This window comes from Telopea speciosissima, chromosome 11, assembly GCF_018873765.1.
Source record: "Telopea speciosissima isolate NSW1024214 ecotype Mountain lineage chromosome 11, Tspe_v1, whole genome shotgun sequence".
In the NCBI taxonomy this organism is placed as follows: domain Eukaryota; kingdom Viridiplantae; phylum Streptophyta; class Magnoliopsida; order Proteales; family Proteaceae; genus Telopea; species Telopea speciosissima.
This window is the reverse complement of record NC_057926.1, coordinates 37,587,498-37,607,156: the sequence shown is the minus strand read 5'-3', so window position 1 is coordinate 37,607,156 and position 19,659 is coordinate 37,587,498. Positions and strand designations below refer to the sequence as shown.

General features: G+C 39.7%; 2 protein-coding genes and 1 pseudogene across 7 annotated transcripts in view; all 3 read left to right on the top strand.

The window, feature by feature from the left end:
• The first annotated feature begins 3,876 nt into the window (after window positions 1–3,876).
• LOC122646726 lies at window positions 3,877–18,122 on the top strand (annotated as a pseudogene).
• Window positions 8,003–8,458, top strand: LOC122645059 (uncharacterized mitochondrial protein AtMg00820-like). Its single transcript, XM_043838406.1, has one exon. The coding sequence runs from the start codon at window positions 8,003–8,005 to the stop codon at window positions 8,456–8,458; it is 456 nt and encodes a 151-aa protein (XP_043694341.1).
• LOC122646725 (chaperone protein DnaJ-like) overlaps window positions 10,481–19,659 on the top strand; it is a 30,505-nt gene continuing 21,326 nt past the window's right edge. For 3 of the 6 annotated variants that reach the window (XM_043840328.1, XM_043840329.1, XM_043840325.1), the window contains exons 1-2: window positions 10,481–10,703; window positions 15,952–16,029. In XM_043840328.1, coding sequence (XP_043696263.1) covers window positions 10,677–10,703; window positions 15,952–16,029 — 105 coding nt within the window. In that variant the 5' untranslated portion in view covers window positions 10,481–10,676. The remainder of the gene's footprint in view (window positions 10,704–15,951; window positions 16,030–19,659) is intronic. The other 3 variants (XM_043840330.1, XM_043840327.1, XM_043840326.1) reach the window with 1 other exon arrangement.

Below are 19,659 nucleotides of genomic sequence, written 5' to 3'. Positions count from 1 at the left end.
TGAGCCCTTCATCGTCTCCCAAATTCGTGGTAGCAAAGCGAGAGAGATGTGAGAGTCGTGTTTTTTCTCCAAAAAAACCTGTGTTTTGTGAATTTTGTTCGTCGCGTCTTGTTCTTTGTTCTTTGCAGACCGTCTCGGAGACGGTCTGTAAAGAACGTTCTTTTGGTGCTCAAGACCTCCGATTCGTTCTAAAAGAACGAAAAAACGAACCGCAAAGCCAAACAATACTTTTTCATGTTTTTTTTAACAAAAGAACTGTTCAGAACACTGTTCTGAACGTTACCAAACGCACTCTTAATATCATCCACCCACTTTACTGTTTCTTATACATCATGCATTCACTTCTAAGTTTATTTTTATATTAAAATAAATAACATGACTCATTTTTCACTAGGTTTGACTAGCATTGTTGTCTATGATGAGTAATATGACATAGAAAATGATGCATTTAATATCATCCAACCACTTTATTGTTTCTTATACATCATGCATTCACTTCTAATTTTATTTTAATATTAAAATAAATAACATGACTCATTTTTCACTAGGTTTGACTAGATTGATTCGCCAGGTTTTGAAGAGAGTCGAGTAAAAAAACCTAGTTTTCCAACTATAGTTTACAAAATGATTTAAAATAATATAATGAGATTTACCAAAAAAAAATAATATAATGAGAAAATTTTCCCATGCCGCAATTTTACCACTCACATTTTTTTATTATTTCTTTCTCTTATTCTGACCATGTGAGAGCCATGTGGAATATTTTGTTTTCCATGCTACCATTGGTATGGAACATGACTTGCCTCTTTGGATTTTATTTATATTAAATATATTGAAAATAAATAACATGACTAATTTTTCACTAGGTTTGACTAGCTTGATTCACCAGGTTTTGAAGAAGGTCGAGTCCAAAAACCTGGTTTTCAAACTATAGTTTATAGAAGGATTTAAAATAGTATAATAAGAAAAATTTTCTCATGACGAAAGTCTACCATTGCCCACTCACATTTTTTTATTATTTCTTTCTCCTACTCTGACCATGTGGGAGCCATGTGGAATATTTTGTTTTCCATGCTGCCATTGGTATGGCATGGGACATTTATCCCACACTGGCAACATGGGGAACCCTCTCCCTTTTATTATTAATAATTCTTTTTATGTTCAATTAGTTGTTCAGATTCTTTGTATACGACATTCCTAAGAACTAGAGTGATGATAGTAATTATTTTTATACCTATAGGTTAATTTGTGTTATTAGAAAGAGTGGGGACTTATTTGTATTAAATTTAGTTCTAGGGGTCTTATGAATAATTTATTTGATAAATAGAAGTATTGTCACACAAAAGAACCTAGGTGGAATTATTCAATGTGATCCTACCACTTAACAAGTAAAGCAGCAAAAGAAATAATAGTTAGAAAATCTATAAAATAGCAGGAGGGGAGGCAAGAAAACCTTATCGGAAATCATTGTTCAGGATTTACATAATTGGTTTTTGGTGATAACAAAACTCTGTGAAGGAGTTTGATTATCTTGGTATATCTATCCTGTTTAGTTGCATGTAAGTATCTAGGATGGTGTGTATATAAAATAGCTCTACGGTTGGTCAAGTTCTTAGCCATCCATCTAAGGCAGTAACAACTCAAATGACATCATGAGCTTTGTATAAGTCCAAGTTTTGGAGATGTTTTACACAAACATTGGGTCAAGATTTTCAGAAGTTTACTCATCATGGACCATATATATCAAAAGACATCTCTAGACTTAGGATTTCCCATATTGCAAAGAGTGAGTGGTAGCAGCGCTACCCCTCTAGTCGTTAAACGCAACGTTAAACGCACCACCTAAAATCTAAACCATTGAAAATGTTACCTTTAATCCCAACCATTGAATAAATATAACCAATCAACCTCTCACCATGATAGCAGGTTTCTTCTAGTACCCAAAAAAAGATAGCAGGTTTCTTCTTCTTCTTGGGAGTACTTCAATTGGGGGCTCACGGAGAGGAACTACGCAAGGAGTTACCGCACACGGGCATCCTCCTCTCTGTTCCGATGCTGCAGTGGGGATTTCCACAGGCTTTCTTGAACGGTTTCAGCCTCTGTTCAGGTGTCGCTCGCAGTACTTGTGGCTAGCCACCACATCCCTCGAGCGCCTCCACTTCTCCCATCTGTTCTCTTGCTTCTCCTGGGCTCTGGGTCTACCGCACTTATCCTCCCGTATCCCGATTGCATCACTGTAACAGAGGGAAAAAAAAAAAAACACTTCGCATGTTCGCATCATCAAACAAATCAACGAAAACCAATTAATAAAATCCAAGCATGCGAAAGCCATCACCAAGCCCTCCACAATCTTGTCAAACTAGAAAGGGGGGAAGTTCACAAGAGCCCACATCAAATCAGAAATTTAGAGAAGCATCACTCAAAGTCTTAAATAGTATTAGGGAAAGCATGTATAGGAATGCACATGCAACATAAAAAGGGGGGGAAATGGTGGGAAAAGAGAAGGGAGACGACTTGTCGGTTGTTGTCGCAAGAAACTCCAGTCCATGTGCAATGCCTAGTGGAGACGTTCCAGTTCTGCAGGGAAGCTTCTGGGCTATCAGTAATGGAGGACTTTAGAGAGAGCAAAGCTCGATATTCCGGAATATGAGATGGTTACCGGAGATGGATGGGTTGTTGTGGCGGTAGAGCACAAGAAGAAGTAGAAAGCGCATTTTCTTTCTTTTCTCCTGAATCTTTTTTTGTTTCTTCTTAACGGAAATAAGCTATGAAAAGGATGTGGATTTGGGAAGAGAAGGGTTAAGTTGTGAAGTAGAGTGAGACTAGAATGAGTAGACCCAGAAGCGGCTGCAAAGCGACTTAGATTCCTCGGCGGTCAACTACTTGCCTCCACCGCCAACTGAAAATACCTATCCCCATTTCTTCAAAAATCGGATGTTGGTGTAATCGATTAATACATGAATGACTAAGATTAAAGGAAAATATTTCAACGGTTTAGATTTCAAGTGGTATGTTTAACGTTGCATTTAACGATTAGAGGTTTTCCCTATTGTAAATTGTATATCTTTGTAAAATCTTACGTGAAGTGATCCACATCCTCTACTTCCAAAAGTGGCGTTTCCATCCTACGTCCGTGTGCTACAAGGGCGATCAATATTACAGGATTTCAAATTAAAATTAAAACCACATGGGATATGTTAAACCCACCTTAAACCTAAACCCAAAATCAAATCCACCCGACTGGTTCAAAATTTTTAAACCAACCCACTTCACTACTCGCACACTCATCTGGATTCCACTCTTCCTCTTCTCCGTTGAGCTCTAAAGGTGAATGCCCAAATCGAGCTTATCCATCTAAATCCCCAAAAACCTCCATCACTCCCTTCCTGCAATGGATGAAAGAAACATACAAGCATCACTTTTAAAACTCTTATCATCCAAATTGTGGGCTTTTGAAGATCTTTAAATCTCTCTATGGGTGTGAACCTATATGAGAATCTGAGAAATATAAAGTGTGTTTAACATCCACCCTTATGAATGAAAGAATCCATGGTGAATCAGGATTTCAACTTCAAACTTTACCAATGAGACTTCTCTCCCTCGTTGGATTTCTACCCCAATCTTCTCCGTGTTCTCAACATCTTCAAGAGAAAAAAAAAAGTTGCAATAGTTGACAGAGACAACTAACCAACAAAATTTGAAGATTTGGCCATTCTTTAAATGATAGTTACAATTTAACCCAAATAATCCTTTATTATCTGTAAAAGAACCGTTGAACGATCGAAATCATGGCCGGCGAAAGCAAGATTCATTGCCTCCATTTAGGGTTTCAAACGATTAAAGGCAAGAGTTAGAGAGGGGGAGTAGCAAGGGAGAGCCACAACCATGGTGAGGATTAAGGTTCACAAGCTCAGAGGAAAGTCGAAGACAGATCTATTGAACTAGTTGAAAGATCTGAGAGCAGAACTCGCTCTGCTCCGAGTTGCGAAGGTCACTAGTGGTGCACCTAACAAACTTTCCAAGATCAATGTGGTTAGGGTCTCAATTGTGCAGGTCTTGACTCGCAGAAGCAAAAAGCGGCTCTAAGGGAAGCCTACAAGAGAAGAAGTTGTTGCCGCTTGATCTTCGTCCAAAGAAAACCAGAGCCATTAGAAAATGCTTGACTAAGCACTAGGAATCCTTAAAAGCACCTCAGGAAGAGAAGCAACAGAGGTACTTCCCAATGAGGAAGTATGCCATCAAGGTGTAGGGTTGGATGAATTTGGAGATGGAATTGTTACTTTTTTTTACAGAAATTTTGTTACTTGCTTTGAAGAATATAAACTTCGGAAGATCACTCCCTTTTAGTTTTTATTCAGAGAAGCTTTCTTTCTTTTTTAACAAAAAAAATAAAAAAAGGCAAGATTCATCGCCATGAAAGTTTAACCTTGATGCGCTCGAATATGGATGGGTTTATCCTTTTTTTTTTTCGTTTCCCATTATCTGAATTTTCTACCGATGAATTGAATCTAGATTTCAGAATCCTAACCTTTAAGTTTTGGAGTTTTTTAATTTCCCTTCCATTGCTTCAATGCCTTGCTTCCTCAATCACTCAATCTAGATTCATCTCCGTTATACTTGCCATCTGAACAAGGGATTCAAAACACGGACTGAGGATTTTGTTTTTGGGGATTTAGATGGATAAGTCATTTGGGCATTCACCTTTAGAGCTCGACGGAGAAGAAGAAGAGCCCGATACGAGCGGAATCTAGATGAGTGTGAGAGTGAGTGAAAAGGGTTGGTTTGAAAATTTTGAACCGGTCGGATGGGTTTGGTTTTGGGTTTAGGTTTAAAGTGGGTTCAAACAAATCCCATGTGGTTTTAACTTTAATTTGAAATCCGGCAATATTGACTGTTAGATTGCTTTCAGTCCAGCTGATGCCCTTGTAGCACACGGAAGTAGGATGGAAGCGCCACTTTTGGAAGTAGAGGATGTGGATCCAGCGCTGCTACCTTTTTCCCTATTGTAAATTGTATATCTTTGTAAAATCCTACGTGAAGTGATTCTCACATTTACACACTTCAAACACGTAACCCAAAAAATCTAATATCCACCCCCATTGGAATAGATTGACCTAGGTTCTTTTGGTACCTTGCCTCAGGATGACCTTAACATGTCTTAGTGGTTTTAGACTTAGAAGAAATGCTTACATTGGTTAATATTAAAGAAGTCAAATATCCCATCTTACATAACCCTTTTTGGGCTGTCAGTCAAAGTAACCAGTTGACCAATTCCAACCAGTTGATGTGTCCCGAGAGCTTAAGGGTCCGTCGATCTAAGCAATCGGTCAGAAGGACCCGAGAGTTGCTTGCTCAAGCGGACTAAGCAAGTGCTCTGTACTCGTCCACCAATTAACCACCAGCTTGAGCACCGGCCTGTTGGTAACCAACCGGTTATTGGCAACACTCTTAAAATGGACTTATTTCACCAACAGCTACTTGGAAGCGGTTGACTGGTTAGTACAACTGGCTGACTTGTTGGGTAGTTATTTGCCATTAGAGGAAAAATTGGTAAGGGCTTTTTTTTTATTATCTCATTTAAAGTGTTATTTAATGACAAGGTCGGGCCCTTTAGCAAGGACTTTTGTGCTATCAATTGAACATCGTATTGTGTCATTAGTGCCCATCGTGCACATCTTGTGAGAATCATTCATTGTGCTTTTTATTTGTATATCTACTTATTAGAGGTTTTAGATTGAGCATTCAATTTTGTATCTTGGCTATTGAGTCCATTGATTTTCTTTTTCACATCTTGAGAGAAGTTATTGAGTTGTAAGTGATAAGTTTAATAAAACCACTTCTACCAACAAAAAAAAAGTTAAATAAAACCACTATGTTTGAGTGTTGCCATCGAAACACTTGGGTTAGTGTTGAACCCGTGAAAAGTATTGTAAAAAGGTTTGAGTCAATGAAAAGCCAACTGTGATCTTGGGAATGGACATAGGCAAGTTGTTGAACCACTATAAATTTTTGTATTTCAATTGTCTCTCATTCTCTTCTTCCAATTATCATTTACACTTTCTTTAGTACAACATCTCTCTCTTTGGGTCAATTGTGTTTTGGGTAGTTGAGCATTCAATTTACTTAGCATGGAGGCCAATGAGGGGTGGGGTGGTCATTTTTCCATTCCTGTGTCTAGGCAGGCATCACACAACGTGACAGCTAGGGATGTAAAAGGATCGGATTCGGCTCGGATAGTGCTATATCTGCATCCGCATTTGATTAGCTTTCGGACGGATTCGGATAGTGTTAAACGGATACGGATCGGATATTTTATCCGTTTACATGTATATATAGCTTTTCAGATAGCTATAGCCTATCTATATCCGCATCCGTTTAGTTTTCGAACGGATTCGGATAATGCTAAACAAATACAGACATGGATTCGAAAACGGATTTTAGCTATTCATTTACATCCCTAGTGACAGCCTTCTTTTTCCCAAAAGTTAAATACTTGGTGGGTACGATATGGTTAAAATAGGCCAATTTGTAGCTAATCTACTTGAAATTTTTTTTTTAACCATTGGAAATTTGAAGGAAAAAATATTGTTTCTGGACTGCCAAACATGTGAGCAAAAGCCCATTTGCACCCAAACAAGTGAATGAGAAGGTCCATTGGGCTAACCGATTAAATCTAGCCCAGCATCAATCTCGTTTGCAGTAACGTCCTTTTGATCCATGGAAGGTTGAAGGGTCAAATAATATTGGCTCATCCCTGTGGGCCCAATATTAACGACCTTCTCTTGTTGCTTACTTTGTATTACCTAGTCAGACTCAACTCCTCGTACGAGGAGGGAGAGGACTCTCCATGCGCAGCTCGTTGTCCAACATGTGCCCTTCACTAAACTCTTCTCCTTCTCTTAATCCTGCCCGCTCCCCTTCGCTATCCCGTGCCCCCACCTTCTCCTTTTCTTCTTCTTCGCAGAACAGCACAGCCCCACCCTTTGTTTAACTCTCTCCTCCTACTTCTGCTACTCTTTTGTCCTCACGCACAATTCCCCTAACAGCAATAGCAACAACAACAGCAACAAATCAGCATCATCAATTTTACTGTCCTCTCTTACAATTGTACACATTTCACCCTTATCTTGTTCACCTACCACAGATTTGAAATTCAAACTTAACATATTTGTAGAAGATTAGGTAGGTAAGATATACTGTAATTATGTAATTATCTTCCATATCAGTAGGAGATTAGGTAGATAAGATTCCTTGTGTATATATAATCCTATTGTATATCTTGAGCGCAAACATCGTCATCTTCTTAATGTTGCCCGCGCCCTTCGTTTTCAATCCAATCTTCCTATTGAATTTTGGGGAGAATGTGTTTTAACTGCGGCTTATTTAATCAATCGGCTTCCCACAAATGTGTTAAAAGGACGTTGCCCTTATGAAGTCCTCCATAACAAAGCACCACCTCTTTTTCATTTACAGGTATTTGGTTGTCTTTGTTTTGGAAGAAATCATATGGCACTTTACAAATTTGATCAACGTGCCTCACCCGGTGTGTTCATTGGTTATCCATATGACCAAAAAGGGTACTATGTACTTGACCCCCAAACAAAAAAGATTTATGTAACCAGGGATATTATTTTCTATGAACACATCTTTCCTTATGCCATTTTACCCACCCCACCACCCCCTTGGGTCCCCTGTCCTTCCTTTACCACCCACTCACATTGATGCTTTTCCCAACAACAATCCTCCCACCACTATAGCAAACCCCTTAGAAAACCCACACACGGATAACCCCACCACAGTTGCAAATCCCATAAATAACCCCCACACAGATACCCCCACCCCAATTGATGAAACCCCCATTGATACCTCACATATAGATACCCCTCCCACAGTTCTTCCTTCCCTTGATGAAACGCCAACTCCATCACCACCTCATTTACCAAACGCCAACAGACCCCAATGGACTCGCCAGCACCCCCGTTACCTACAAGGCTACCAATGTATGTGTAGCCCAACACATCTTCCTTCTTTGAAAGCAGGTTCGTCTTCTCGTCATCCTTTACACCATTTTCTTAATTATGATCGCTTTACCAACTCCCATAAAACTTTTCTAACCTCTGTTGCTCTTGAGAATGAGCCTTGCACATTTACAGAAGCTATGAAGCATAAAGAATGGAGAGATGCCATGCAAGCCAAAATTCAGGCATTAAACCAAAATCAAACTTGGTCACTTGTACCCCTTCCCCCCGGGAAGAAATCCATTGGCTGCAAATGGATATACAAAATCAAATGGCGCTCAGATGGCAGTATTGAAAGATACAAGGCGCGCCTTGTTGCCAAGGGATACACCCAGATTGAAGGTGTCAACTTCCATAATACCTATGCTCCAGTGGCAGAGCTCGTTACTGTACGAGTTCTCCTTGCCTTTGCTGTTGCCCGGGGATGGCCTTTACATTAGATGGATGTGAACAACGCCTTCTTACATGGCGACCTAAATGAGGAGCTCTATATGACCGCTCCTCTTGGTTACCGACGAAAGGGGGAGCAGTTAGTGTGCCGCCTTAAAAAATCATTAGATGGTCTTAAACAGGCATCAAGGCAATGGTATTCAAAATTTTCAGCAGCTCTCTGTTCCTATGGTTTTCGGCACTCCAATGCTGATCATTCACTCTTTATACTTCGCAAAGGCGCCGCTATGGTCTTCATCCTCTTATATGTTGACGATGTGGTCATCACTGGCTCAGATACTACCTTAATCCATGATGTGCAACAGATGCTTCACCAACAATTCCATATAAAAGATTTGGGTCAACTCAAATATTTTTTGGGAATCGAGGTGGCACGATCCAGATCTGGCTTATATCTATGTCAACACAAGGATGTGCTTGACATTTTAGAAGACTGTGGATACACTGGAGCACGGCCTGCGGACACACCTATGGAGCAAAATTTGAAATTATCAAATGAAGAAGGCGACCTCCTTATTGATCCATATTCCTATCGTTGTCTGGTTGGCCACCTCATATACCTGATGGTTACCCATCCAGATATCGTCCATACGGTCAATATTTTGAGTCAATTCATGCACCAACCACGGCAGCCCCACCTTGATGCTGCTCACCGTCTATTACTGTATCTCAAAATGACCCCTGGACAAGGTCTCCATTCCAGTTCTGACAATACACTTGATCTCAAGGTCTACTGTGATTCAGATTGGGCCAGTTGTCCCATGACTCACCGATCTACCACTGGCTACTATGTACTATTGGGCTCCAGTCTTATTTCTTGGAAGACCAAGAAGTAACACACCATCTCTCGCTCATCCACCGAAGCTGAGTATCGAGCCATGGCTGTTGCAATTTGTGAATTAATCTGGCTCACATATTTATTGCGCGATATTGATCTCTCCTTCACCTCTCCAGTACCACTGTATTGTGATAATCAAGATGCTCTCCACATCGCAGGCAACCCTGTTTTTCATGAATGAACCAAGCACATCGAGATCGATTGCCACCTAGTTCGTGAGCGACAACAATAGGACCTCATTGCTCCCATAAAGATTGCCTCTCGCTCTCAACTGGCTGACATTTTTACAGAGACACTTGACAATGAGCAGTTCAAATTTCTACTTTTCAAGTTGGGCGTTCGGAATCTCCACGCTCCAACTTGAGGGGGAGTCTTACAATTGTACACATTTTACCCTTATCCTCTTCACCTACCACAGATTTGAAATTCAAACTTAACATATTTGTAGAAGATTAAGTAGGTAAGATATACTGTAATTATGTAATTATCTTCCATATCAGTAGGAGATTAGGTAGGTAAGATTCCTTGTGTATATATAATCCTATTGCACACACAAGATCAAATATACAATTGAGTTTGAAATTCAAACTTAACATCTTCCACACCGTCAGAAACAAAGATCTCCCGAATTCAGATTTCTTCTCCACTTGAGACTTTGTTGCATCGAATCCTTGCTCCACCTTCGCTGGTCTCCTCAACTTCCGACCCCTCCGCCACTGGTCGGTTCAGACTCTCCCCCCCATCTTTGAGAAACTATCAACGATGGATGGGTTCCCACCAAACCACGACGGCTACACCAAAACCTCCAATCTTCGCCAGGGGAGAAGGTGGGGGCGCAGGGGTGGGGCACTCTGCTGGTGTTGTTCTTGTGGAGAAGAGGTCGGTTGAATATTTATAAAAAAAAAATTAAATCGTGAGAACTAGTGTAGAGTTTCAAGAAGGACACGTGTCGTCCAAGCGAATTGCAAGGAGAGTCCTCCCCCTCCTCGTACGAGGAGCAGAACTGGACTCGTATTACCTTACCACGTGAGCATATAGGTGACGTGTCAAATCAAGGTAAACTTATAGCTAATAGCCTAATATTAAATTCTGTTTCAATCTTGATAAGTTGATAACCTCCAAATTGGGGGTATTTGAAGCTATGGACCTCTCTTTGTCTATTTCTATCTATCTACTCCAAAAATACCTCAGAATCACCAATTTCGTTTTCTTCCGGAGGTGTTTCTCTTTCTGCTCACAATTTTTCTTCTTCAGCTTTAGATTCATCGTTGTTCGATTTTAAACTCTTAAGGAGAGGTTTCTATCAATGAAGTATCCAGTTGGAAGTTTCTTTCCGGAGAAGCAACTGTACCGACAAGGAATCCTAGCTCATGGATAGCAAGGATGAATCCCACAAGGTAAATCATACACTCCCAGTGTTGAACCATTTTTGTTTTTCTCGACTACATTCACTTAGTTCATTTCCAAAACTTCTACCGAAATCTCTATGTTCTGGCTATTTTTATTTGCTTCATGTGGTGGTCATGGTTTTCTTCTCTTCGGATTTTAGGGTTTTCCTTTAATCCTTATGCTTTTCATTCAATATTGTTTGTTCTCCTTTATTTTCATATTTTCTCGACGATTAATTTCTAATGATACTGGTAGCTTCTAAGGAGCAGTTTGATGAACAATGCTGTATTTTTGTGATTGGGTAGCTTCCAATATCCGCAGTTAATCGAAAGGGCTCTGATATATGGAATTATGTTATTTTTTGTGATTGGGTAGCTTCCAATATCCGCAAGTGTTGCTCAGTTCTCATTTTCATTTGCTCTATCTCACCTTTTTGCTTGATGTTTTTGCCATTTTTGTTGACCTTATTGCTTTTGTTAACTCCATATTGAAGTTCCCCATGGCAATCTTTTGATAAAAGTACCTTACATTTTGTCTGAGCTACTGCGAACAAAGAGTTTCTGTTATTTGAGAAATTGTCATGATGAAAACCTCATAGGCTGAGCATTTTGTTTCACCTTCTCCTTAACACACACTATAGGCTTTCCTAGAAACTCAACCGTGCTGGGAATGTTCGGCTTTTGTTGGGATCTGCGCCAAGAAAAAATGAATTTCTAAATAATATCTTCTGAGACTTAAACAGTGTGATGTTATCTGCTAGTGTCACTAAAATCTTATATACAATCCTAAGAATACTTCTCTTTGTTAGGATCATTCTTTATCCCAGTATGGAGACCAGAACTCTTTTGAAGTAATAATTTTTTTTCTTGCTTCTCCAATGACCTGGGTGATATTTGTTAGCTCCAATATTTATTTTTTGCCAGTTTAAACCTAGTTCTTTGGGGGGGGGGGGGGGGGGGGGTGTAATAGATGCAAACCCTCTCTCTCAGCCCCCCACTCCTCTTTTTGCCTTTTTAAGCATCAAGAACAAGGTTTTAAGTATCCTTCCGTATCCGCCAATACTAACTGATATATTACCAAAATAATTTGGTATTAGTACATGTAAGAAACCCCATCCTATATATAATCAATTGCATGCACTTGTCTCGCTGTTCTTTATTCTCCTTTTTATACATGAAATATTTTCATATTACTTATTTATAGTGTTTTTTTCTTCAAAACTGTATTTTGCATATATTGTTAGCATTTCCATATGTTTCTTGACTATTTCCATACATATCTTGCGTCTGTTCAATCTGATACAATACGTCTCTTAAAATCACACTTCCGATATGGTACCCATACCGATACTTTAAACCTTGCTCAAGAACAAGTAATGAAAGAGCCTTGTTTGGACCCACTGTAGCCTCCTAATTAGAGAGTTTTGTTCTTCCATGCCTCCTAATTAGAGGGTTTTGTTCTTCCATGCTTCTAGTGCTAGCTCTTTTGTGATGGCCTAGACTGTAGCAAACGAATGAAGTTGTTGAGCCTGGCTAATTTATTAAGTACTCCTTTCCCACGACAATGTAGATAACACTCGAGCTTTTAAGATAATCCTTATGTATGATCACCATGTAGAATCAATTGAGAACTGAATATAAACGTGACCAGACCCCGTCCCGCCCCACCCCAAAGAAAAAGGTTCAATCAAGTTAAATCTTGGGAAATTATCAGCGCCACCCCCTGAGGTATGCCATTATTTTAAAGCGCCCACACTAAGCATGCAAATATCAACTGTCACCCAGATTTTAATGGGGTTAACCTATGAAATGCATTTTACTAAATTACCCTCTTATCTAAAACATAAAAAACACTGGCCACAAACACTTTTAAATTCGACCTCTCTTTCACCTTCATTTCCTGAGATCTTTCTCTTGTCCCCTGCAACTATAGGAGCTTGCAATGCCCGAAAATGGCGATTTGCTTTCACCTCCATGTGTTACTTCTACGCCTTATCCTCACATTAGTGTCCGCCGTCGAATTCATCTTTATCGGATTCGATTCTTCGGATCTCTTGATCTACGGCAACACAACTCTAGAATCATGAATCCTTGCCCTCACCAAAGACTCCAATCTCTCCCTTGGCAGAGCTCTCTAGTCTCTACCCTTCCAAGATCCCTACTAGAAGATACCCCAAGTCTTCTATCGTTCTCTCCTTTTTCATATCTTTCATCTTCTCCATCGCTCAAGTTCCCAATTTCCAACCTGGCCATGGCTTCGTTTTCATTTTCATCCCACGCACTGGTATCCACGGCTTCAGCTCTTCCCAACACCTTGGCCTCTTCTACCGCACCAACGATGGAGACCCCAACAACCTTCTTTTCAGGATCAAATTTGATGTCTTCCAGAACCAAGAGTTCAGTGCCATCGATAATAACCATGTCAGCTTCGATCTCAACTCCCTCAGATCCTCCATCGCTCAAACCGCCGGTTACTGGGAAAACAACCATGGCACCTCCTCCTCCTTTAAAAGCCTCATCTTGAAATTGGTGATGCACTGAACACTTGGAATTTGCCGTCTTTTGTTCCCCCGAAGAGCTCTATTTCCAAATGGTTCATCGTTGATATTACCAGGGAATTAATTAAATCTAATAAAAGAAGGAGAACCAAAATCGTCTTCAACCTTGGCGTAGAACCAGCGGCAGAAAGGGCTTAGGTTTCAATGTGGAGGTTTCCAAATCAAGAGCTTCAATCAACCTACAAATTTGGAAATTGGTAATTGATTCGAGAACCTATGGAGGGCAACCAATAACCAGTCAGTTAATCAGCTGTCGGATCAAATCAAATCTTCTGAAATCAGACCTGGCGCAGCTGTAGCAGCCAGATCTGGTTGCAGAGTTCGATCTCTCAGTAGAAGTGCCATTAAGGTGCAGGAAATCTAAAGATCAGGTCGCCCAGAGGTAGCAAATAAACTCAGCAGATTCCGAGTTCTAGCAGTTTGTACTCAACCCAACAGCATCAACAGGTAACAGGGAAGAAGAAGAAGGAAGCAAGGTAGATAGGAAGGGAGGGAGGGAGGGAGGGAGGGAGGGAGGGAGGGAGAGGTGCATTCTCTCCTCAGTTGAGGTATTTGGTTGAGGAAGAAGGGGGTGTTTGGTTCTTTTAATTGGAAGGGTAGAATAGGTATTTCATGTTATTACAAGGCCAGAATTGTCTGTTAAAAAAAACTTAACCTTCTGACATCACTACTTAACGTAGGGTGGGTGTGTGTAATTTTTTGTTCGATCAGGGGAATTGGTTGATATTTCCCTTAAATCTTCTCGTGTGGGTTATCAACCTACCATTAGTACATGGGGTTGAGGGAGAGAGAGTAATAGATAGATAGATAGATATATAAACTCCGAAATAAACTCTCAGTAGATTCCGAGTTCTAGCAGTTTGTACTCATCCCAACAGCATCAACAGGTAACAGGGAAGAAGAAGAAGGAAGCAAGGTAGATAGGGAGGGAGGGAGGGAGGGAGGGAGGGAGAGGTGGGTTCTCTCCTCAGTTGAGGTATTTGGTTGAGGAAGAAGGGGGTGTTTGGTTCTTTTAAGTGGAAGGGTAGAATAGGTATTTCATGTTATTACAAGGCCAGAATTGTCTGTTAAAAAAAAAACTTAACCTTCTGACATCACTACTTAACAGCCCTCCACTAACGTAGGGTGTGTGTGTGTAATTTTTTGTTCGATCAGAGGAACCGTATTTCCCTTAAATCTTCTCGTGTGGGTTATCAACCTACCATTAGTACATGGGGTTGAGGAAGAGAGAGTAAATAAACTCCCAAATATCAGGTCGCCCAGAGGTAGCAAATAAACTCCCAAATAAACTCATTAGATTCCGAGTTTTAGTAGTTTGTACTTAACCCAACAGCATCAACAGGTAACAGGGAAGAAGAAGAAGGTAGATAGGGAGGGAGGGAGAGGTGGGTTCTTTCCTTAGTTGAGGTATTCGGTTGAGGAAGAAGGGGGTGATTGGTTCTTTTAATTGGAAGGGTGGAATGGGTACTTCATGTCATTACAAGGTCAGAATTGTCTGTTAAAAAAAAACTTAACCTGCTGCCATCACTACTTAACAGCCCTCCACTAACGTAGGGTGTGTGTGTGTAATTTTTTGTTTGATCAGGGGAATCGGTTGGTATTTCCCTTAAATCTTCTCCTGTGGGTTATCAACCTACTATTAGTACATGGGGTTCTTTGCAAGAAAGAATTACTTCTACCAAAGAAGGATCCATAACTTCTATTCAACCAGCTTATGCACCAGCAATACATTTTGACTGACCCTGTCTCATATGGAATTACTTCTTATTTTTAAAATTTTGTGATGTTTGAACTGTATCTTGTATACATTATGAAGATGGTTGCTGCACCCATTGTTAGGGAAAATGCAGGTTGCAATGGACTTGTCGAATACATGTTATCTAGACTGTTGTTGAATACTTCAAACTATCTCATATGAGCTGATTTGTGGCGAAGGAACTTCGTTAGTTGGAATATGATTCTTAGCTTTTCATATTTGGATGCCAACCCTGGACCTTTTCCCTTACTGCTTAACTATAGAACAACTAATGCCATAGGATAAATGTTCCATTCCAATTAGTGAGAATGAACATGCAGTGAGAGGGGTTGATTGCAGAAGCTGTCATTCTATAGGTCCCACCTGGGAGATCTTTGTTAGAATTGAACCAATTGAATGATTATAATCATTTATTTAATATATTTGTCTGCTGCTTTAGATGAATTTAGCAATTTAGTGGTTATGATTATCCTGACTGGGTGATCTTTATCTCAACATAACCCTTTTATCAGCTACCCCAAGGTTTTTTCCAGCCCATGCATGTCTCTTACATTTATTTGCATGCTTTTGGGATACCATCCTTATGGTTCAATTAGCAAGTGCTTTATATTTTCTTGGAGAATACATATCTTAAAATCCGGCCGCATTTTTTTTGGTTTGTTTTGGAATTGATCTATAACTAGAACTCTATACCGTAGCAAATCTACTAGGAAGGTGTAAAACTCCACTCTTCGGTCCCATGGAGGACATTGTTGGACAATGAACCAACCAAGCTGGATATTATAATTTTGATATCTTCAAAATCTTATAGATGGGCTTGTCATGCACAAGTTTATATTTTATGGAGTTTATCTACAATCTATGAGACTCAGATATTCGGTTTCCACTTATATGTGAACTTTTCTGGATTCATTTCTGACTAGAAACTTTTATCTTCTTCAAGGATTATTACAAAGTTCTGGAGGTTGATTATGATGCAACAGAAGAGAAAATCAGATTAAATTATCGAAGGCTTGCACTGGTTTGTGACCTATCGTTCTCATCACTATCTTGAAATTTTCTTTTTTTAGTTTTGGGTTGAGTGGGGGGTGGGGGGAGGTTGATGCAGTTTCACATATGGATTGACCTTGGTAAGGATTTAGGAAATTTTTATTCTTTCTATTCTTGTTTAGCCAACAATAGGAGTCGTGCGAGATAGAGTTAAGAGTTCAATTCAGTTTCAGTTTCAGAATACAATTAGGATTGTTTGATTCTTATTTGGATGCATGTAACCAATGATAGATTGAGTTGATGATGTAGTCCTAGGTAGGAATAATCCCACTAGGAACCAGGGTAATGGGGTCACACACAAAGGCTGGCCGATTGGGTTAGGGTTTAGTAATTTAGGGCAAAACTAGGGTTAGGGTTGGATATTGGGAAAGGGGTTTATAGGGTATTAATGGGCAGGTCTAGAGGGCTATTATGGCATAAAAAAGTTAGGGTTTGGATGAGTTTTGAAATTCTGCAATTTTGGGCAGAATTGAATTTTAGGTCAAAATTAGGGTTAAAGTTAGGTTTAGGTTAGGGTTGTCTTATATGGTAATGATAGGCAGGTGTAGGGAAGTCTAATGGTATAGGTTTTATGACGTTTGAGTGAATGGAAGTAGGTTAGATGAGTTGGATAGCAAGATAAGGTTATTTGAGACAATTCCTAATGGAGGTAGGAGAAGGAGATTCTAGGGTTTAGGGTGGTGGGGGTTTGATGAAACTTGGATCGAGTGTCAATAATGATGTAAGGGATGTATGCTGAAAGTTGGGTTTGAAACTGATGGACAGATTTGAAGTTGGAGGAATCCTAGTTAGGGTAGGAGTGAGAAGAAGAAGGTTTAAACAAAGTTCAGATTCAAACTTACTGGATTTGAAGAGATCCTCAATGGCAACAGCTTTGAAGATGAACAATGGGGTCTCCCGATCTTCACGATGCAAGGAGTCGATTGGAGATCCACCAATCCCTTCCACCTTGATAAACCCACAAGAATGCAACACTCTCTAGGAGCAACAGCAGCAACAAAGGCAGCAAGCATAAAGCGGAGTTTTATTAATCAAATTCGTATTCAATGCTGGCCTCCCTTACAAACTTATATAGAAGACTAAAAAATAGACTTAGACACTAAAAAGGAAAGGCCTAATCCTATCTCTAACTAGGGATGTAAACGGATATTCGAAAATCCGAATTCGATCCGCCTTCGTATCCGTTTAGGAGAATCCGAATCCGTCCGAAACTAATCGGATACGAATATGATAATCCCCCTATCCGACCGATTATTATCCGATTCGTTTAGCAATCTGGAAGCAATAAAATATCTGAAATATATCTCTGTGTTCGTCTATCCTTTTAAGTTACCTTATTGGATTTTGTTATCTTAAAAATTTATAAGTTAAGATAATGTGATTCTTTTTCTAGATTTTTTATTAGTTTATATATATTGTTTTATATAATGTTATAACATGGAATCACATATCTATGAAAATAAATACAAGAGAAAATCAAAAGTAAGAACGTAAGCAAATCAAAGACTAAGAAGAGTAGAAAAAAAGGGAGTTGCTGAACTCTCAAGTCTCAACCTTAACCCTCATCATAAAAACGGTAAAGATGTCAATGGATAGTCGAACATTCGTATTCGATCCATGTTCATATCCATTTCGGAGAATCTGTATTCAAAAAATCACTATTCAGAAATTATCCGAATCCGTCCGAAAACCGATAGGATATTATCCGAATCTGTCCGAATATAATCGGATACGAATATGATAATGTCACTATCCGACCGAATTCGATCCGTTTACATCTCTATCCCTAACCTATCAGCTAACTTAAACTGACTAGGAAACTGAAATACATAGTTGTCACGGCGGCATGGCGGTCCAAGGCGCTGGAGGCCTGTGTAAGCGCTTAGGCGGTAGAGCGGCCGCCTAAGCGGAGCTTAAGCGGTAAAGGCGGTCTAGTGTTAGTTTTCTCCCTCCCCCCCCCCCCCCCAAAAAAAAAAAAAACACTCAATAGTCAATACATGATGGCATGATGCATCACAGTATCATACCTTATATCATTAAAAATTAAATACAGAGAAGCAGCAGGTAGCAGTTAACCAAGTTACTATAATACCATTACCAAGCTAAAAAAAAAAAGGCAGCAGAGAAGAAGAAGTAGCAGAACCAAATCTCTTGAGCAATTGCTATAGTTGTTAGTACTACAGAGAAGAAGAAGAAGAAGAAGAAGAAGAAGCAGAAGCAGCAGCAGCAGCAGTCAACCAATAAAAAAAAAAAAATAGAGAAGAAGCGGCAGCAGCAACAGTAGGATGTTAGTGTGTTACAGAGAAGCAGCAGGCAGTAGTTAACCATGTTACCAACCCAAAAAAGAAAAAAGCAACATAGAAGAAGCAGAAGAAGCTTAGAAGTTACAGAATACAGACTTAAAAAAAAAAAAAGAAAAAAAAAAAAAAAAAAAAGCAGCAGTAGTAGGCATTACAGGCTACAGAGAAGAAGCAGAAGAAGTAAAGAAGTTACCAAGCAAAAAAAAAAAAGGAGAGTTACCGTTACAGACTACAGAGAAGAAGCATAGATAGAAGTTACCCCAAAAAAAAAAAAAAAAAACAGAAAAGAAGTTACCGTTACAGACTACACTCTACAGAGAAGAAGAAGCATAGAAGTAGAAGTGTAGAACTATAGAAGATGCCAAGCAAAATAAAAAAGGAGACAAGAAGTTACCATTACAGACTACAGAGAAGAAGCATCATAGAACCATAGAAGTTACCAAGCAAAAAAAAAAAAGAGAAGATCAGAAGAAGTTACCGTTACAGAGAAGAAGAAGCATAGGGAGTAGAGACTTACCTTGCCGTAAAGGTAGGAGGAGGAGGAAGCTTTGCCTTTTGCGCAGAGGACTCGAGAGGTAGGAGGAAGCTTTGCCTTCGCCTGAGTCAAGTTGCCGTTGCCGGAGCCGGAAAGGAAGGAGGAAGGTCGCAGTGTCGCACAACCTTTTGCGTAGAGGAGTCGAGGGTTTTACTTTTAATTTCTTAGAGAAGAAGTTAAAGGCTAGCCTTTAACAGTTTTACGTTTTAACTTTTAGGGATTTTAGACTTTTAGTTGTAAAGGATATTTATCCCATGTAGCAGCATACGTGAGATAATTGTACACCAACCAATACCAATTAAACAAAAAGAATAATATATAATTGCATAAAAAAATCAAAAAACAAATACACACTCCATATTGGCGTCCGCCTTGCCCTCATGGCGTCCTAAGGCGTCGCTTTAACCGCCTTGGCGACGCCTAGAGGGTCAAGTCGGCCGCCATTCACGAGTCCTATTAAGCGTAGGCTCGCTCAATACATGAGTTTCCGCCTGGACACCAAGGCGGCGCCTAGGCGATGCCTTGACAACTATGCTGAAATAGACTCAAAATAGAGTCCTAATCCAGCCTAACTAAACAACTAAAAGAAAAACTACTAAAATCACTTAAATTGAACCATTGGTTGAATCAGTTCAATTTAAAACACCAAATAAAAAGCTAAGTATGGAAATAAAACCAAGTATGGCAGCTAATCCCGTATGCAACCTATTTACCCATATTTTAGGCCCATAAAAGTGGCCTATTACATTAGAAACCCATGGGATCA